Here is a 17945-nt window from a genome sequence, read left to right as displayed (position 1 = left end):
CTTCTTCCTCTCAAGTTTTAGTGAGAGCTGTTTCACCCCTTTATAGCATGGAAATGCCCCGATTCTGTGTACCTTCAATGCTGCGCCCTGTTGTGGGGTTCCTTCGTTCTTCTGGACTTGTTTTTATTTCCCCTTGAGGGGTCCTGTATGCTTCGGTCAGGAGAGATCGAGCAGCTGCTCCTTACACTGCCGCCATCTTAACCAGAAGTCTCCTATGTTTACTATTATTAATAAGTGTTTCTTGAATGAATAGATGAACAGAACTTCTTATAGACAATGTATTTGCAAGTGGGAAAGAGCTTAGTGAGATGTCCAATACAGTAATTTTCTAGATCTTGGTGGAAGATGGAGGTTCAAGCCAATAGAAATCCCTTAAAAAGTAACTTGGGGGGCAGCTGGGTAGCTCAATGGATTGATAGCCAGGCCTAGAGACAGGAGGTCCTAGGTTCAAATCTGGCCTCAGTCACTTCCCAGCTGTGTGATCCTGGGCAAGTCACTTGACCCCCATTGCCCACCCTTACCACTCTTCCACCTAGGAGACAATACATAGAAGTTAAGGGTTTAAAAATAAAAAAAAGTAACTTGGGTGTTTCATAACATAATTGTCTTTGACAACTGGGTTACACAGTTATTTTTTGTATGAATCAACTTGACACTTATTACAATATTGCCTTACATTATTAGTGACCTCTTTGTGTATGTCTTGTCTCCCCAATTAGAATGTAAGCCCATTGAGGGCAAGGGATGCATCTTCTACTTCTAATGAAAGTGAAAGAATGTCGGAATCAAAGGAGCCTTGTATCTAGTTTTGGGACCTTCTGTTGGTTTCCCATCTGTTGATTTCCAAGTCTAAGACTGGGGTCCCAGTTCTCTGATGCCACCACTGATAATATCCACCAGGTGGAGCTCTTTCCCCTTTCCTGGTCTCCAGTACCCATGGTCTATCCCCATTCCTCATCCCTCCCCCCATACCTTTCAAAACTTATGAAGAATGGGGTTACTTGTTCTAAAAAATAGTTTGGAAATGGTGACTAAACAAGTCACTAATATATACCTACCTTTTGATGCGGGCATGCCACTATCAGGTATTTTACCCTAAGGAGACTAAAGAAAGGTCATCTATAGACAAAGTCCATATAGTAACAAAGAAATAGAAGGAAAGTAAGACTCATCAATTGGAAAATGGATGGACAGATTATACTATGTGAATATCACAGAGTATTATTGCACTATAAGAAATGGCTAAATTGATTCCAGAGAAACTTTGGAAGACTTTTATTAACTGATGCAAATCAAAGCAAGCAGAACCAGTAGAACAGTTTTCATAAACATGACAATAATATAAAGGAAAATGACATTTTAAAATTTTTTTCTGATAAATGCAGTGAAGAATCATGATTTTAGAAGACTAGTAGGAAAACATGCTCTAGTCTCTCAGCTCAGTTAGTAGATTATTGGTATAGGAGGAATATTGTGAAATATGGACAATGTGGTTTTGCTTAACTGTAGTTCCTTGTTATAGGGGATGGCTCCTTTATGAGAAAGACAGAGACAGAGAAAGAGAGCATAACACAAGGAAGTGACAGTTTTTTAAAGAACAACAATGCAACTTTTTTTTGAGTGAGGCTATAGAAAATGTATGTAGCATTTAAACTATTAGCACAATTCAATAATTTCCTTGGTCTTAAAGCAACTTCTATTCATATTTGCCTCATAACCATCCCCAAGGTCAATATTGAAGTTTGCTAATAGTCCTTTCAACTTCCTGCTGAAGCTCTGCTGCTCTCTGAGTACCTGGAGACCCCTTCTTTGACCTCAATTCTGTGTGCCCTGGGTCAAGGGTTCTTTAAGGTGTCCATAGTTCTGATGTTGGGACATGACTCAGATGTTAATCTTAACATAAAAATGCAAGACCCAGTTCAGTTCTTAACTTTGGGTTGTGAGGATAACAGGGTCATTCTCTCATTTGCTCAAATTTTTAAAAATTAATCTGAAGATGAAAATAAGCGTATAATAAAACCTCCCTGTCTTCTAAATTCCTATGTAGATTTGAGAATATCCCTAGTCTTCAAGGGACCAGAAATATAGTTGAATATGATGAAGAAGCTTAGGTATAGTTGAGTCTGAAGTATAATTGAGCAAAAAAGAGGCTTAATTGTAATCAAGTTGTAGATAAGCTACCCTAATTCTGTGCTGATGTTTAAAAAACAATGGGGGGGGGGGTTAGAGAAGTGACTCCTAAAGTGTTGGAGTTAGGGGTGAGATGTGGATTGTGGTGTTCCTAGATATGAGTTTTCGACCATCAGTGATGGTGTTATATTACAAATATAATTAATATAGAAGGATATAATTTAAAATATTATGGGTTTATTAACCGCCATATTGATAATTAAAAAGAACCACGTGCCTTCTAAGATCTAATTCAAATGGCCTGTCATACCTTCCCCCTGGTTGCTTCCTAGGAAAGAGCCAGGTGGGCAGAGGTAATGGCGCTTAATTTGAATGAGCTCTTATCAGGCACATGGCTATAACTATCAAAATGACTTTAAATAAAACCCAAATATTATTAAATATATCCTTCTATATTAATTTTTTGTAACAGTTGGGAGATAGTTGTAAGGCAACTTGGAAATAATAGAGCAGGATCACTTAGAGATATGAAGGAAGAACACTGAGTGGGCTGATCTGTGTTAGAGACAATGAGATAATTAGCCCTCCAGAAGGACTAATGAAGATGTTTGGAGGGACATAGCTATGAAGAACAGTGAGTAAATTCTATGCACCACCTTCCTCCCCCTATCCCACCAAGCGATGACTTTACCTTTACTTTCCTGAAAAAATAGAAATCATTTGCCATGGGCTCCCTCCTTTTTCCTTCTCTACACTTCAAAACTCCTTAATGTCATCCTCCATTTTCTCTTCTTTTACTCCAGTCTTAATGAAGATGTAAACCACTTTGACAAGGTGAGCTCCTCCACAGATATTCTTTGCCCCCATTCCTTATGTCTTCTCTGATAGATTGCTTCCATGGTCACTCCTCCTCTACAGTCTTCATTATCTCAATCTATTGTTTCCTTCCCTACCACTAACATATTCCTTCAAGTTAAAAATCCCTCATTAGACCCTACTACCCAATTAAGTTATTATCCAGTTTTGCACTTCTCTTTCATACCCGATTCCTAGAAAAAGCTACTTCCCTATCTATTCCTGTCTATCCTGTATTACTCTAATCAGTGTTCTCCCAACAGTTTGTCACAAGGGCATCCACCCATTATGTTGGAGGCCTTCCTTGCTGGTTGCATCTACTTTCTCTTCCCTTATGTGCTTCAGTCCTCTCCAGTTTAACTTCTGACTTCATCACTCAACTAAAATTTCTCTCTATAAACTTACTAAATGATCTCATAACTACCAAGTCTGAAGACCTTTTCTCAATCTTTTTTTAAACATTTTCAATACATATGATACTATTAATCCCTCCCAAATAATCTCTCCTCTCTTAGTTTTCAGGAAAATGTTTTTTTGTCCTCCCATGCAAATTGCCCTCAGTTTCCTTTGCTGCATCTATGTCATTTCTCCCAAATGGGGGTACTCTAGTTTTCCATCCTGGACCCCATGATATTTCCTCTCTGCACTCTCTCACTTGGTAACCTGGTTTAATTCCCACCTTTATGTAGGTGACTTGCAGATTTATATACCTTCACCTGGTATCTCTACTGAGCTCTGGTCTTGAATTTCCATCTGCCTATTGGATATCTCCAATGGTATTTTGTACTCCAGCAGTACAAAACAACTCATTATCTTTCTGTCTAAACTCATCCCTCTTCAGAGCTTTCCTCTTTCTGGTGAGGGCAATAACTTTCTTCTAACAACACAGGTTTGTAACCCCAGACTTATCGAATCTTTCTCACTTTCCCAAGTAGTCAGTTGCCAAATCTTGTTCTATAAGATCCCTCAAATTTGTTCTCTTTCTATTTACATGTCCCCCTAGGTCAGGCCCTCAAAAACTCTTCCCTGTATTATTTTTTTTTATCCTGGGACTCCATTCTAGGAGCATAGGGCCACAACCAGTAGGCAATGGGTCGTTCAGGGTTTGAACGTAGGACCTGAGCTCGGATTTGAACGTAAGACCTGAGCCCAGATTTGAACCTAGGACCTTTCGTCTCTAGGCCCGGCTCTCAATCCACTGAGCTAGCCCAGCTGCCCCTACTTTAGGTTGCAGTTTCTTTAGCAGATGTAGTTTTTACAGGGTGGGGTTGCTAGCCCCACGCCCAACCCTCCTCCTTTTTCATCCTTAGCCCAGGAGTGGTAAGGGTGGGCAATAGGGGTCAAGTGACTTGCCCAAGGTCACACAGCTGGAAGTGTCCGAGGCCGGACTTGAACCTAGGACCTCCAGTCTCTAGGCCTGGCTCTCAATCCACTGAGCCACCTAGCTGCCTCCTACCCTGCAAGTGACTTTCTTAAGTGCAGGTCCATACTTCTTTCCTACTCTGCAAACCCCAGTGGTTCCCTGTTGTGTTTGGGATCAGATAGAAACTCCGCTGTTCAGCTTTTAAAATCCTTCACAACATGGCCCCCAAACTACCTGTATAATTTTGTTATATACATCATTGTTTTTGTTGCACACTATGATCCAACCAGACTACTTCTCAAATGATGCTCCATCAGTGAATCTTTGCAGTGGTTGTCTCCCACGCCTGCTGGAATGAATTTCCTCCTCATTTTCACTTCTTAGAATAGCTTGTTTCCTTTAGAGCTCAGCTCAAATGCCAGCTCTACACGAAGCCTTTCCTGATTTCCCCCTCCATGAACTGCTAGTTCCAACCCCCCACAAACAAATTATCTCATATTTATTTTATATATACTCAAATATACACAGATTGTCTCCTGCAATAGAAACCAAATTCTTGGATGGTAGAGATTTTCATTCTTTGTATTTATATTCTCACATTAAACATAGCACTTACTCAATATTCAAATCAATCTGTGAGGGCAATGAATGCAAATTCCTCCTCGCTATGCAGATTAAAATCCATCCACACCTGTCTATCCTGTATTACGCTCATCAATGTCCCCCAAAAATTTTTCATAGGACATCCACCCATCATACTAGAAGCTGTCCTTGTTTTCTCTTAATGTTGTTTGGCTACCAGGAGGGCACTCTCTCTGTCTACCTATCCTGCCTCATTCTTGCCATGTTAATAGCTCATTTTCTCTTTTGTTAAAAATAATATTGATGTAGATGGATATATTCAAAAGTATTAATAGTTTATTTAAAGGCATATTGGTAATTAAGAAGGCCACGCACCTGCTAAGATCTATTTCAAATGCCCCGCCATTACCTTCTGCCCACCTGGCTGCTTCGTATGAAAAAGCAAAAAAGCACGTCCCAATCAGGTTCTCTCTATTTAAGCTTCGCTTTACATTGGCTCACATCACCATGTAAGAAGGAAGCCCGTTGAATCATGGGAAATGTACTTTTCAAGTCCCCTAAACATCCACAGGAAGTTTATATCATGGATCTTGATATTAAGACCAAGGATCCCAAATTTCCACTAACAGACTTTCTGTCATATAATTCCTTGATGCCATCCTAGACTCCTGTTCTTCAGAGTTCCTTGTCAGTTAAATATTGTAGCCTGCTCAAACCCACCATGGGCTTTCCATTGCCATCTGAATGATTGTCGCCCTTGGTCCTTCTGAGGCATTAGTGTTCTCTATGATGCTGCCACATAGCATTATTGGCAAAATGACAAAATATTTGTATCAAAAAGATTGGCCTCTGCTATTATTAGATGCATAGTGTCAAGAAAATTGCTTTGCAATTTCCCCAAAACAATCTAGGCCACTCTCCTCTTTTTCAATTTTGGGCCCAGCTTATGGTCCATCTGTATTGCCCATCCCAGATGCACATCCTCTTGGATAAACTTCATTTCCATCCAGATGCACATTGAAAGCTGGCAATAGACATTCTTCTTCCATTTGGTCGTTCTTGTGTGGATAGACAAGCCAGACTCCTTTGAGTAATTATAGATCTCTTTCAGGAGGCTGTGAAGTATCTTGGGGCTTGATGCAATCAACACAATTATCAGCCACAAATAGACCTGGCATTTAATAGATATTTCATAAAGGCCTATTGACTGATTGATCTTGGAAAATTCAGTTCCCCTGAATGAGCCTGTTTTCTCTTCTATAAAATGGTGATGAGGATAATACCCGCATCAACTGCCTCACACGGTGGATATGTCTTAAATGCTTATATAAATATGAGTTCTTGTTTCATATGCCAATAACCACTGAGAGCATCAGCTCAAGATAATGATTGACATTTATAAATAAATATGACCCTTAGTCATCAAGGGGAGATTACATTATGGCCAATTGATTATTTTTTACTAAGGCTGACAAGTACACAATACGTTTTACAGAGGTTTCTAATAAGAAACTATTATAATAAAATGTCACAGTTTAAAGGACTGACCTTCAGTTGTCTGGAAAATGACCTTATTTAGAACAGAGCATTCCCTGACCCTTCTGGGTAACAGAACTATTCATATTGTCTTTACACCTCCATTACAGTGCTCTCATTGCTCCGCAACTCTCGTTTTTGGATGAACGGTGGGCCATTACAGTACATTTTCCTTGTCTTGTCTCTTCTTAGACTATATAATCCAGCAAATATAGACTGGAATGCTGACTGCTGGGCATTCTTAAGGTGGGTAGGCTCCTTTCCCAGCTTTACTGGTTTTTGTTCAAGTTCTTCTAATTTAAGATGCTTATTCTGCATTCATGACTGTGCTGTTATGAATCCTCAAATAAGCAGAAAGATAAGATCAACAGACTGGAAAAATTTAAACCGTTCCCCCATTAGCTGGAATAGGGGAGGAAGTTAAAAAAGTTTTAAAATAATTTTCTTCTAAACCTAGAAGAATGTCATAATGCTGCTTGTCACATTTTCAGAGGACAGCTGGGATCCGTGTTTCTGAGACTTGTGTGTGTGTGTGCGTGTGTGTGTGTTTGTGTATGTGTGTGTGTGTGTGTATGTGTGTGTGTGTGGTTCATGGGATTAGCAATACATTTGGGGTGGAGGGGAAAGTATTAAGACAAACTCTTTGATGAACCAAATGATTTTAGAAGGATTGACTTCAAATTTGGGTTTTTTAAAAATATTTGACAGTATTAGAGGCTTTCTTTTCTCTTGATACCTTCTTGCAAGGTTCTGGATTCTAGGCTCAAATGTCTATTAAGACCAGTGGGGGGGGGCAGCTGGGTGGCTCAGTGGATTGAGAGCCAGGTCTAAAGACAGGAGGTTCTGGGTTCAAATCTGTCCTCAGACACTTCCTTGCTGTGTGACCCTGGGCAAGTCACCTAACCCCCATTGCCTACCCTTACCACTCTTCTGCCTTGGAGCCAATACACAGGATTGATTCCAAGATGGAAAGAGAGGGTTTAAAAAAAAAAGACCAGTGTGACTTACTCTAAGGATTGGGGTTTCAGTTTTAAATGTTATGATCCCTTCCGGTCTTTCACAGTGGAAAGTGATTTTTGGTGTCATTAATAAAAGAACATAAATACTAAACTTTATCATCTACATAATGCAAACCTAAAGTTTCAGAACTATGCATTCTGTAGAGTAGCAGACATGCTATGGAATATCACCCTTCTACAGCAGTTGCCTAGGAAACATGGGAAGGTAAATTGTTTAGATTGTGTGCAGAAATGATCCTCTCTCTCTCTGTCTCTCTTTTTTCTTTTCTCTCTCTCTCTCTCTCTCTCTCTCTTTCCATTTCCTTAATCTCCCTCCCTTCTTCTCTCTCCTTCTTTTTTCATTTTAGGGTTATTCTCAAAATTTAGCCACGGACATTTTGGTCTGAGTGATGATGATACAGTGCTGAGTAAGCCATTTTATTTTTCTGTCTGTGCCCCAGCTTTCTCATTTGTAAATGGGGAATGGACCTGTGGACTCACTGGTATATGGAACTCTCAGATGAGAAAGCACCTGCCAGTACAGGTAGAGAGTTGCCTGTAGCACAGAGAAGTGAGGGATCTGCCCAGAGTCACACAGGGAGTATATGTCAGAAGTAGGGCCTGAACTCAGATCTTCTCAGTTTTGAAGCCACTCTCTATTAGCAATTCCGCTTTGCTTCTCAAACATCTGTAAAACAGATATGGTAAGACTTCCGCTATCTCTTAAGGTTTTTGAGCGTAGGACTTCATTTTTGTCTTTTTATCACTAGCATCTAGCACAGTGCCTGGTACATAATAGATGCTTAATAAATGTTTATTGATTGATTGATTACCTATCTCACTGGGGTTGTCGGGAAAGCAAAATGTGAGCTGTTATTATTTATGTTGCAGAGGAAAGATAGCTTCATTTTCACATCCTAGCAGAAAGTTCAAAGAGGAGATTAAAGATGTGTTAGTTATCTGCCATATGGCTGAGAATCATGGAATACCTCAGTCTCCAAAGAATTAAAATTGCAGGTCACCAAAAGGGCAATGGAGAGAAGACACGTGTTGCATGTAAATAAGATCTAGCATATTTCCAATAAGGAAATGCCACACACACACACACGCACGCACGCACACACGCACGCACACACAGCCCCCTCCCCAAGAGGCACAAAAGATATCATTAAAGAACTGTACAACCAGACACAGAAGTAGGCAAACGTTTTGTGAGGATCAGTGAGGATCTTGTGTGCTCCACTGGTACCCAAGTAATATCAAGAGAGGTGGGAAAAGCCCCACCCCCAGCAGATTCGGAAGAATCTCTAGGGAGGATTTATGGGAAGTCATGGCCAAAAATCACAAAAGATCAGAATGTGTCTTTGAGTAATAATCGACCCCACTGTAGGGAGTATTTGCATTTATGAGATCACAGATCTGTTAAGTATCAAATGTAGTTATACGTGCAGAAATGGTATAAAATTCTCAGAGGCCTTTGATATAAACAAAATCCTTTTGCATGGATGTGTGTATTCTGTGTGTGTGTGTGCACATGCACACATTTTTTTCCAAGCAGACTTTTCAGTGTGATCTTTGTGAAACTTAGGGGACATTCAAGTCTAACAGACATTTGATCACTGAGAGAAAAGAGAGGTTTGAGGACACAGCCAGGAGACCCCTTCATAGGATCAGTGATGAATGATGACTCAACAAAGAGAGAGAAGGGAAAGGTCAAACAGGTAGGAAGAAGTCCAAAAGAAAAGATTATCCCCAAGCCGCAGGAAGAATAGAGCATCCACGAGAAGGGCATAATCAGCAATGTCAAACACTGCAGAGCAGTCAAGAATATTGGGTTAAGGGGCAGCCAGATAGCATAGTGGATAGAGCACCAGGCAAGAGGACATGGGTCCAATCTGGCTTCAGATACTTCCTACCTATGTGACCCTGGGCAAGTCACTTAACTCAAAGTGCCTAGCCCTTGCTGTTCTTCTGTCTTAGAACTGATATAAAGACAGAAGGTAAGCATTTTTTAAAAAGAAGAAGAAGAAGAAGAAGAAGAAGAAGAAGAAGAAGAAGAAGAATATTAGGGTAATTGACCCCATTGCTTTCTCAAAGAGTGATCAGGACCTCGAGGGGTCCTGAGACCTTTGAAGGGAATTTATGAGATCAAAATTATTTTTGTATTAATCTTAAGCCTAATCTACATGAATAAAAGCTCTTTGGGAGGTACTCAAAAAATTTTAAGAGTGTAAAGAGGTCATGATAAAAATATTTGAGTACTACTGTTTGTGTGTTAGAATCTTGGAATGTGAACCAATGGGTACATTTTGGATACCCTTAAAGGAAATTGGCTAAACACAACCACTAAGGGAAAAAATAAAATTTGCCATTTTTTTCTTGGTTCTAAACTTGAGAAAACCTATGGTATCCCTTCTTTATCAGTCTTAGGAGAAAGATCTACATTATAATTTCGTGTAGAAAGTTCTTAACTAACATTCCACCTGAAGGTGGATACTAAGTTAAAAGGTAGGTGAAATAAAATTGTCTGTGCCTGGGTAGTTAAATGGCACAGTAGATGGAGCGGGAAGACCTGAGTTCAAATCCTACCTAAGACGCTCACTAGCTGAATGACCCTGGAGAAATCACTTTAATCCCTCGCTGCTTCAGTTCTCTCCTCTGTAAATGAGGATAATAAAGTTCTTCCCTCCTAGGTTATCATGAGGATAAATGAGATTATATTTGTAAAGTACTTTGCAAACCTTAAAGTGCTATATAAATACTTACTAGTATTATTATCTAGCATAGTTAACTAAAAAGCCCTGCTACCTCAGTTATTCAAAGGAGTAGCAAATCTAACCCATTTAGCCCTTTGTTCCATAGCCAAAAGGAAGGGTAATTCCTGCAGGAGCACTGGGAGCCTGTTAGCCCTAGAAACTCGACAGTGGCCTAGCATTATGGGGGGGAGTAGAGTATAATGGAAGGAAAACTACATAGAGAGTTAGAGAACCCAAGTTCACATCTCAGCTCTGTGCCCATCGTTGTCATTTCCAGTTCTAACTCTGTGATCCTGTGTAATCTTTAAGGCAGAGGGTGTAGATTTTATTTTCCTTTTTTTTAAAATATGAGGAAATTGAGGCTTAGGGATATTGTGACATATCTATCATCATATACATGTATCCCTTCCATATCGTGACTTTCCTCATTGTGGTTCAATATATTGAGGGTTGGCATAAGACGTTAAATGGGAATTTGGGGGGAATTTTGCAGAACTCCCAGATGATACATGAAAAGGCAGACAACAGAAAATTTTAGAAACTCAGAAATGCATAAAATAGTATTGTATAATGTCATATTACATTTTATACCTTAAGTGTACACAATTTCTTCTTTAAAGTTAAAAGAAATAAAAAGTTAAAGTTTGCAAAAAGAACATGAAAGCTAGCAGATGACAAACAAAGGCTAGAATGTTAACGTTGACCTACATATAGCCCATGACTAAATACTTAACCCACATTTTACAATGAGATACTGTAAACACCCCATGAAAGAAAAAGAGCAAATTCAGACTTCTCTGGTATGAAGGGAGGGCCAAAACATTTTACTTGGATTTTCCAGATTGTAGGGGTGCTGTGCCCCCAACTCCTGCGATGTGGAAGGGATTTCTGTAGTTAACTAGGGGCAGGTCTTTTCTAAATCCAATGCTTTCTTGTTCCCCAGGCAGAATGTATACAGCATGCCATATGGCGGCTGTCCCCTTCTGCTTAACTTATTGATTTTGTTAAAATTGTTACTCTCTCAGAGCTGACATCTTGCTTAATATTCATTCCTAGTTTACAGTTTTCCCTCTCCTGGCTCTTTTAGTGTATGTTTTTTTAAAAATAGGATTTAATTGTGGGCTGCCCATCCCTTATTCTGGGTTTGAGAGAGGCTAGAATGGTGATACCAAAACAATCTTCCTGGTGTGGGATCTTCCCTCCATCAGTTCAGATTGCAACCTCTCTGCATAGCCTTATTTTGAGTGATTCTTTTTTTTTTATTTTTAAAATAAAAACCCTTACCTTCCATCTTGGAGTCAATACTTTCTATTGACTCCAAGGCAGAAGAATGGTAATGGCTAGGCAATGGGGGTCAAGTGACTTGCCCAGGGTCATACATCTAGGAAGTATCTGAGGCCAGATTTGAACCCAAGACCTCCCATCTCTAGGACTGGCTCTCAATTCACTGAGCTACCCAGCTGCCCCCATTTTGAGTGATTCTTGATGTGAAGATCAGAGAAATGAATGTCTTGCCCATGACCACACCACTCATAAACACTGAAGGCAGTCTTTAAACCCAGTTCTCATTTCTAATCCTAATTTCAGTGTGTGCGGATTTCTTATTATATTGAGCTGCCTTTGCTTAAGTAGCCATTTTAACCATTTGCTATTAGACAAATCTTTTTGGCCCAAGTTTTACAGTTGCACATTGCTGATCCAAACTAAGAAAAAAGCCATTAAATGAATTTTTTGAAATGCTTAACTGTATTCTCTTCTTTGTATTTCAGATACCATTTGGATTTCCAGCCCCGAGGTGAGTATTATTTAACTCCTTGTGGCTTTATTCCCTTAGTGTGCTTAGTAGGCTAGATACTAATTCTCAGTTCTTTCACTTTTTTCCAACTCTTCATCGCCCCATTTGCAGTCTTCTTGGCAAAGGAGTTTGCCCTTTCCTTCTCCATATCATTTGACAGACAAGAAAACTGAGGCAAATAGGGTTAAGTGACTTGCCCAGGGTCCCATGGCTAGTAAGTGTCTGAGGCCAGATTTGAGGTATTCCTGACTCCAGGCCTGGCACAGTGCTACCTAGCTGTCTAAGTTCTAAGGTTCTTCTATTTGATTTAGGCTCCTTCACTAAATAGCATTAACTAGTTTTCAGGGGGAATTTCAGGGAGTATTAATCATCCTGCTTTCTGCTAACCATCCCTGTGGAGTTCAATTTTCTCTTCTACAAAATGGGGGTGTTAGATTAGGAGATCTCTAAGATCTCTTCAGGTGTGAAAACTGATCTTAGGAACTCCTGGATGTTAGCTGTGTGCTTAATGGATCTTCACCCTACTGGGCACTCCTCATTGTTAGCAACAGGAGATCCCGATGCTTCTGCCTTCTGAGGGAATTGTTGCTGGATTGTTTTTGTGGAACAGGAAAATACACTTATTTCGTACCTCAACTGACTGATGAAAATGGAAGGATCCACTGGCATTCAAACAAGATGGAGGCAGAGGCTATGATAAAAGCCTTGTGAGTGTTCCAAGCCAGCTAATCCTTCATTTGCTCCAGAAATAAATTCTAGTGTGTTACCTCCTCGATCACTGTGCGCTTCCTCACATCTTGTCTGTCTGGCAACACAGAAATGTCAGAAATGCGGCAGTGTTGAAATTCCCACTAGAACAGCATTATCACATTTTAATATGAGCCTCAGTGCAGCCTTGATGCTTCTAATTGCTTCCAAACCATTGTTTTCCCGCGTTTGGTTGATGAACCCAGCATCTGGCATCATTTGAGAAAGTACAACAGACAGCTGTGTACAAAATTAAAAAAAGGAAAGGATTAGAACGTATAAAAATGTTCAAAATTGGATTTTTTTTTGCAAGAGTTCAGATCCAGTTTTTCATGCTCTTCATAAAACTTACCTATGTTTACTCATTTAAGTGCCTTAGCTGGGAATGCTGGGAATGTTTTTCTTTAAAACAGACTTGGGGGGGGGGGAACCCAACAGACTTGCATATCAGATCTTCATTATTTATAAATAGAAGACTTTGGGTCCTCATTTCAAAGCATTTTTTATCAGAATTGCAAATTGGATTAAAGAGTTTTGTTTGGGAGTTTGTCTATTTTTTGCACAGACCTGACCATTTTTCATGAGCTCTTTCTACATTTCATTGAGTCCTGCTACCTCGGCAGCCAGTGACTGAATATCTTTTCCATGAGACAATTCAAATGCCGTGAGTCATGATCTTGGTGTTATTAAAATCTTTACTTTCCTAGAGGATGGTTTGTTTTAGATAGAGCTTAATTAGTTTCAAGCCCAAGACCAATTTGCTGGAAGACTCGACCTTAAAGAGGAGAGAATTCCATTTGATTATCCCTCTACTTCTCAAAGCTAGCATTCCTGTGTTTTGTAGGCAGGAGCTATAGCCAGGTGATGGACGTGACTGTGTTTCGCTGTCAGGAAGCATTTCTAGCACAAATCACAATTTGAAAGATGGAGAATAATACATAGGAAGAGAACGGACAAGTTTGCTTTGTGAAACCCAATATATACCATTCAAGGGAATGCCCATATAGCTCAGCTGTTTGTATATATGTTATATAATGTGAATATATATTCTATACACATATGGATAGACACATACATATACTAACTCCGCCAAAAGCAAAACAGAACAGAACCCTATGTGGAGCAGCGTTCAGATGTGGCCTTTGTGAAGTACACAGGCCTGTGAAGAAAACAGACCTGTTTGGAGAATTTATTTCCCTGAAAGAATGTGCCTGGTGTTGGGGATCTGGTCCTGCCACCGTATTGGGAGGAAATCATTTTGGGGGTTAAATAGAGCAGACCACGGGGGCATGAAGGTTTAAATGCATGAGTTGTATGAAACAAAAAGCAAGCTGTGCCAGGATCATCGCTCAATGATGATGTGCTCATATGTCACTTCACAAAGAAAATACTACATAGTCTTTTCTTAGAAAGCATACTCGGGGAAGAAGAAATAATGGGCCAAGCAGAAATAGCTTATTTGGAAAACGAAGTACATCTGCTTTGTGGGAAATACTCTGCATTTGTGGTTAAAAAAAAAAATCTCTCTTCATTTGGGAAGGAATGTGAGGAAGACAAATCCCTATCTGTTGTCCTTTTTTCCTTTCATTTGCCCAAGGTCCTCTGTTTTCATTTGGGGGGTGGGGCTTTCCCTCCTTTGCCCTGTTGAATGGTCTTTTGCTGGTGTAGGGCTTCAAAAACCAGTGATCTGTGAAAATAGACCAATCTGGGGTACTTCAATAGAACTTAAAAATAAAATTATGGAAAGGGCAGGATAGGAACAGGTAGGTGATTCAGTGGATAGAGAGCCAAGCCTGGAGACAGGAGGTTCTGGGTTAAAATGTGACTTTAGACACTTCTTAGCTGTGTGACCCTGGGCAAGTCAATTAATCCCCATCATTTAGACCTTACCATTTTTCTGGCTTGGAACCAATACTTAGTATTGATTTAAAAAATAATAACCCTTACCTTTTGTCTTAGAATCAATGCAGGGCAACTAGGTAGCTCAGAAGTTTGAAAGCCAGTCCTAGAGATGGGAGGGCCTGGGTTCAAATCCAGCCCCAGGTACTTCCTATCTATTGTCTTTTTTTTCCCTTCTGTTTCCCCAAGGTCCTCTGTTTTCATTTGGGGGGCTTTCCCTCCTTTGCCCCGTTGAATGGTCTTTTGCTGGCGTAGGGCTTCAAAAACCAGTGATCTGTGAAAATAGCAACAGGCCAATCTGTGCGAGTCACTTAACCCCAAATGCCCATCCCTTAGTGCTCTTATGCCCTGGAACCAAAACTTAGTATTGATTCTAAGACAGAAAGTAAGGGTTTAAAATGAAGAAAAGAAAGAGCAGGCTTAGGGTGGAGGTGAGGGAAATGGGAAACGAGAGCAGCTGGCAAAGGCATTATAAAAATGCTAGAAGAGTGGTTAGTATTGGGATGGGGGTGAAGGAGTGACAGGAAGTCTTACATTGAACTCTTACTCAAGAGGAAAGACTTCTTGAGAATTTCAAGAGATCTTTGATAGACCATATGATCTTTTTTTAAGTGCTTCCCTGACCTCCCTGTGGGGAGGAGAGAGGATGTGTTTGTTAATGAGCTGTTTGTTTGGCTAATATTTGTCCTTTAAGACATATGACTAAAACAGAGTTGGCCAAGTGGGAAGAAAATAGTCCTGAATTTTATGATGTTAAGATTTAGGATTTAGAACTAGAGGGGACCTTTGAGAGTGTAGACCCACCTTCACTTTAATAAGTGAAGAAGTTACAAGGGTAGTAATTAGTCAAGTTGTGGCTTGAGTCCGTGACCTCTGAGTGCATCGCTCTTCTGATCCTGTACCGTCACCTATTTCCAAGGATCCCAAAGGAAAATAAAGCTTCAACATGACTCTCTACACTCAAACCTCTTCCTTGTAGGACTGGTTTAACTTGCTATTGTTGTTCAGTCATGTCTGACTTTCTGTGACCTCCGTGGACCATAATAACTATTCATGGGGTTTTCTTGGCAAGGAGACTGGAATGGTTTGCCATGTCTTTCTTCAGTGGATCCAATGGATCCTTTTGGTGAGGCAATCAGAGGTTAAGTGACTTACCTAGGTCACACAACTAGGAAGTGCCTGAGGCCAGATTTGCCCTCAGGTCTTCCTGACTGCAGGCCTAGCACTCTCTCCACTAGATCACTTAGCTCCCTCTTAGGCCTACAGAGGTTCAGTGATTTGCCCAAGGTCACATAGCTAAGAAGTATCTGAGGCTATATTTGAACTCAGGTCTTCTTGACACCAGGCCCAATGTGCTTAATCACAGCCACAGCTGCCTCTGGTTTAACTACAGGCATGAAAAATATCTGGGAAGGTAAAGAGGAAAGTAGAGTATTGCTATCCTTTTTTAATACCCTCCTCCACTCTGAGCCTTAACATTCTAGCACCTTGAAAGGGAGTTATCCCAGATGTGAATGGGTGACTAAAGATTTTATTAATCACTCTGTGCCAAGCCCTGTACTAAAGTCTGGGATTATGAAGAGAAAAAGAAGACAGTCCCCAATTCTTAAGGAGCTCAAATTATAATTTGAGGGGGAGACAACACAAAGGAAGTTTTCAGCTGCAGGTCAGATGGATAAATCCCATGAACCTGAGGATGCAGAAGCAAGGCAGATGGTAATGTCTTTTCTCTAAAGTCGTTTCCACAGATAAAATAATACCAGGCTTGGATGTTGAGCCATTTGACAGTACCAGGGGCTTTGATGGCAAGGACTTTCTTTTTTGAGTCTTCAGGAACTGTGGCTGTGGCACCTGCAGGGATACCTAGTGCCAGGCTTGAAGTCAGGAAGGCTCATCTTCAATAGTTCAAATCTGACCTCAGACACTTTCTAGCTGGGTGACCCTGGGCAAGTCACTTAACCCTGTTTGCCTCAGTTTCCCCATCAGGATCTGGAGAAGGACATGGGAAGCCACTCTATTATATCTGCCAAGAAAATGCCAAAAAGGATCACAAAGAGTTGGAATCAACTGAATAACACCTGCAGGTGTACAGGCTGCGTCCAAATGGGAATTGTTTCTCAGAGTGATGGCTGAGGGCACCGGACTGGAAGCATTACTATTTCCAAGGCTCCTCATTTCAGGATCTTGGTTGTCTTCCCTGGGGTCCATATGGAGATGATGCTCAGGGTGGTAGTGGCCACTCAACTTGCTGCCTCTTACCTCTCTCTCTCAGGATACCTTGCTGCTTCAGTCAGACTGCTTTGCTGCCCTGTATGTGACAGTTAGTTGGCATTTGTTGGGAGTAGCTGACCCCTCTCCACAGGAGCTACTTCCCTGGATGATATCTGTGAGGGCTGGGCTGGAAGCAAGATCAGTGGACTTGATGGGAGATGAAGATCGTACAACTGAAGAGGAAGAAGGGTTAGTTTGAAAAAAGGAGAAGTGGGTTGGAGATCAAAGGACTAGAGTTAGATAGCTCAGTGGATTGAAAGCTAGACCTAGAGGCCCTAGGTCCTGAGTTCAAATCTGGCCTCAGATGCTGCTTACTTGTGTGGCCTTGGTCAAGTCACTTAGCCCCCAAGTCTAACTAACCCTTACCACACTTTTTCCTTGGACCCAGTATACAGTATTAATTCTAAGATGGGAAGTAAGGGTTTAAAGAAGAAAAAAAAGGACTAGGGTTTGACTAAACTTCTGTTGCTTACTCTTTTTTTGACCTTGTAAAGATGAATAAACTAAGGTTGAGAATATAAGAGAATTGCCAATAAGTAAAACAAATAAGAAATAAAAACAAACAAAAAGTTACCAATAGTAAAACCTGAATTAATGTTTTGTTCCATCCCACATGTGTGAGGCTTCTAGGAGTTAAAAAAATTATCAAGGGAAATGGGAAATTGCTAAGATGTAATAGAAAGAGGATTAGAATCAAAAGAACTGGTTTGAGTCCTGAATGGTACCTGTGTAACCTGAGGAAAATCACCCTTCAGCGTAGGTAGGTGTGACACAGTGGATGGAACACCAGACCTAGAGTCAGGAAGATCTGAGTTCAATTCTGATCTCAGATACTTACTAGCTATATGATCCTGGGCAAGTCATGGAAGGAAGGAAGGAAGGAAGGAAGGAAGGAAGGAAGGAAGGAAGGAAGGAAGGAAGGAAGGAAGGAAGGAAGGAGAGAGAAGGAGAAGGAAAGGGAAAGAAAGAGAAAGAAAGAAAGAAAGAAAGAAAGAAAGAAAGAAAGAAAGAAA

General features: G+C 40.5%; 1 protein-coding gene across 1 annotated transcript in view; it reads left to right on the top strand.

The window, feature by feature from the left end:
• Window positions 1-17945, top strand: part of SKAP1 (src kinase associated phosphoprotein 1) — a 428729-nt gene that overhangs the window by 47116 nt on the left and 363668 nt on the right. Inside the window, exon 3 of the mRNA XM_044675113.1 lies at window positions 11990-12015. Coding sequence (XP_044531048.1) covers window positions 11990-12015 — 26 coding nt within the window. The remainder of the gene's footprint in view (window positions 1-11989; window positions 12016-17945) is intronic.

Source organism: Gracilinanus agilis, chromosome 4, assembly GCF_016433145.1.
Source record: "Gracilinanus agilis isolate LMUSP501 chromosome 4, AgileGrace, whole genome shotgun sequence".
Lineage (NCBI taxonomy): Eukaryota > Metazoa > Chordata > Mammalia > Didelphimorphia > Didelphidae > Gracilinanus > Gracilinanus agilis.
This window is presented reverse-complemented; position numbering and strand designations above follow the sequence as displayed.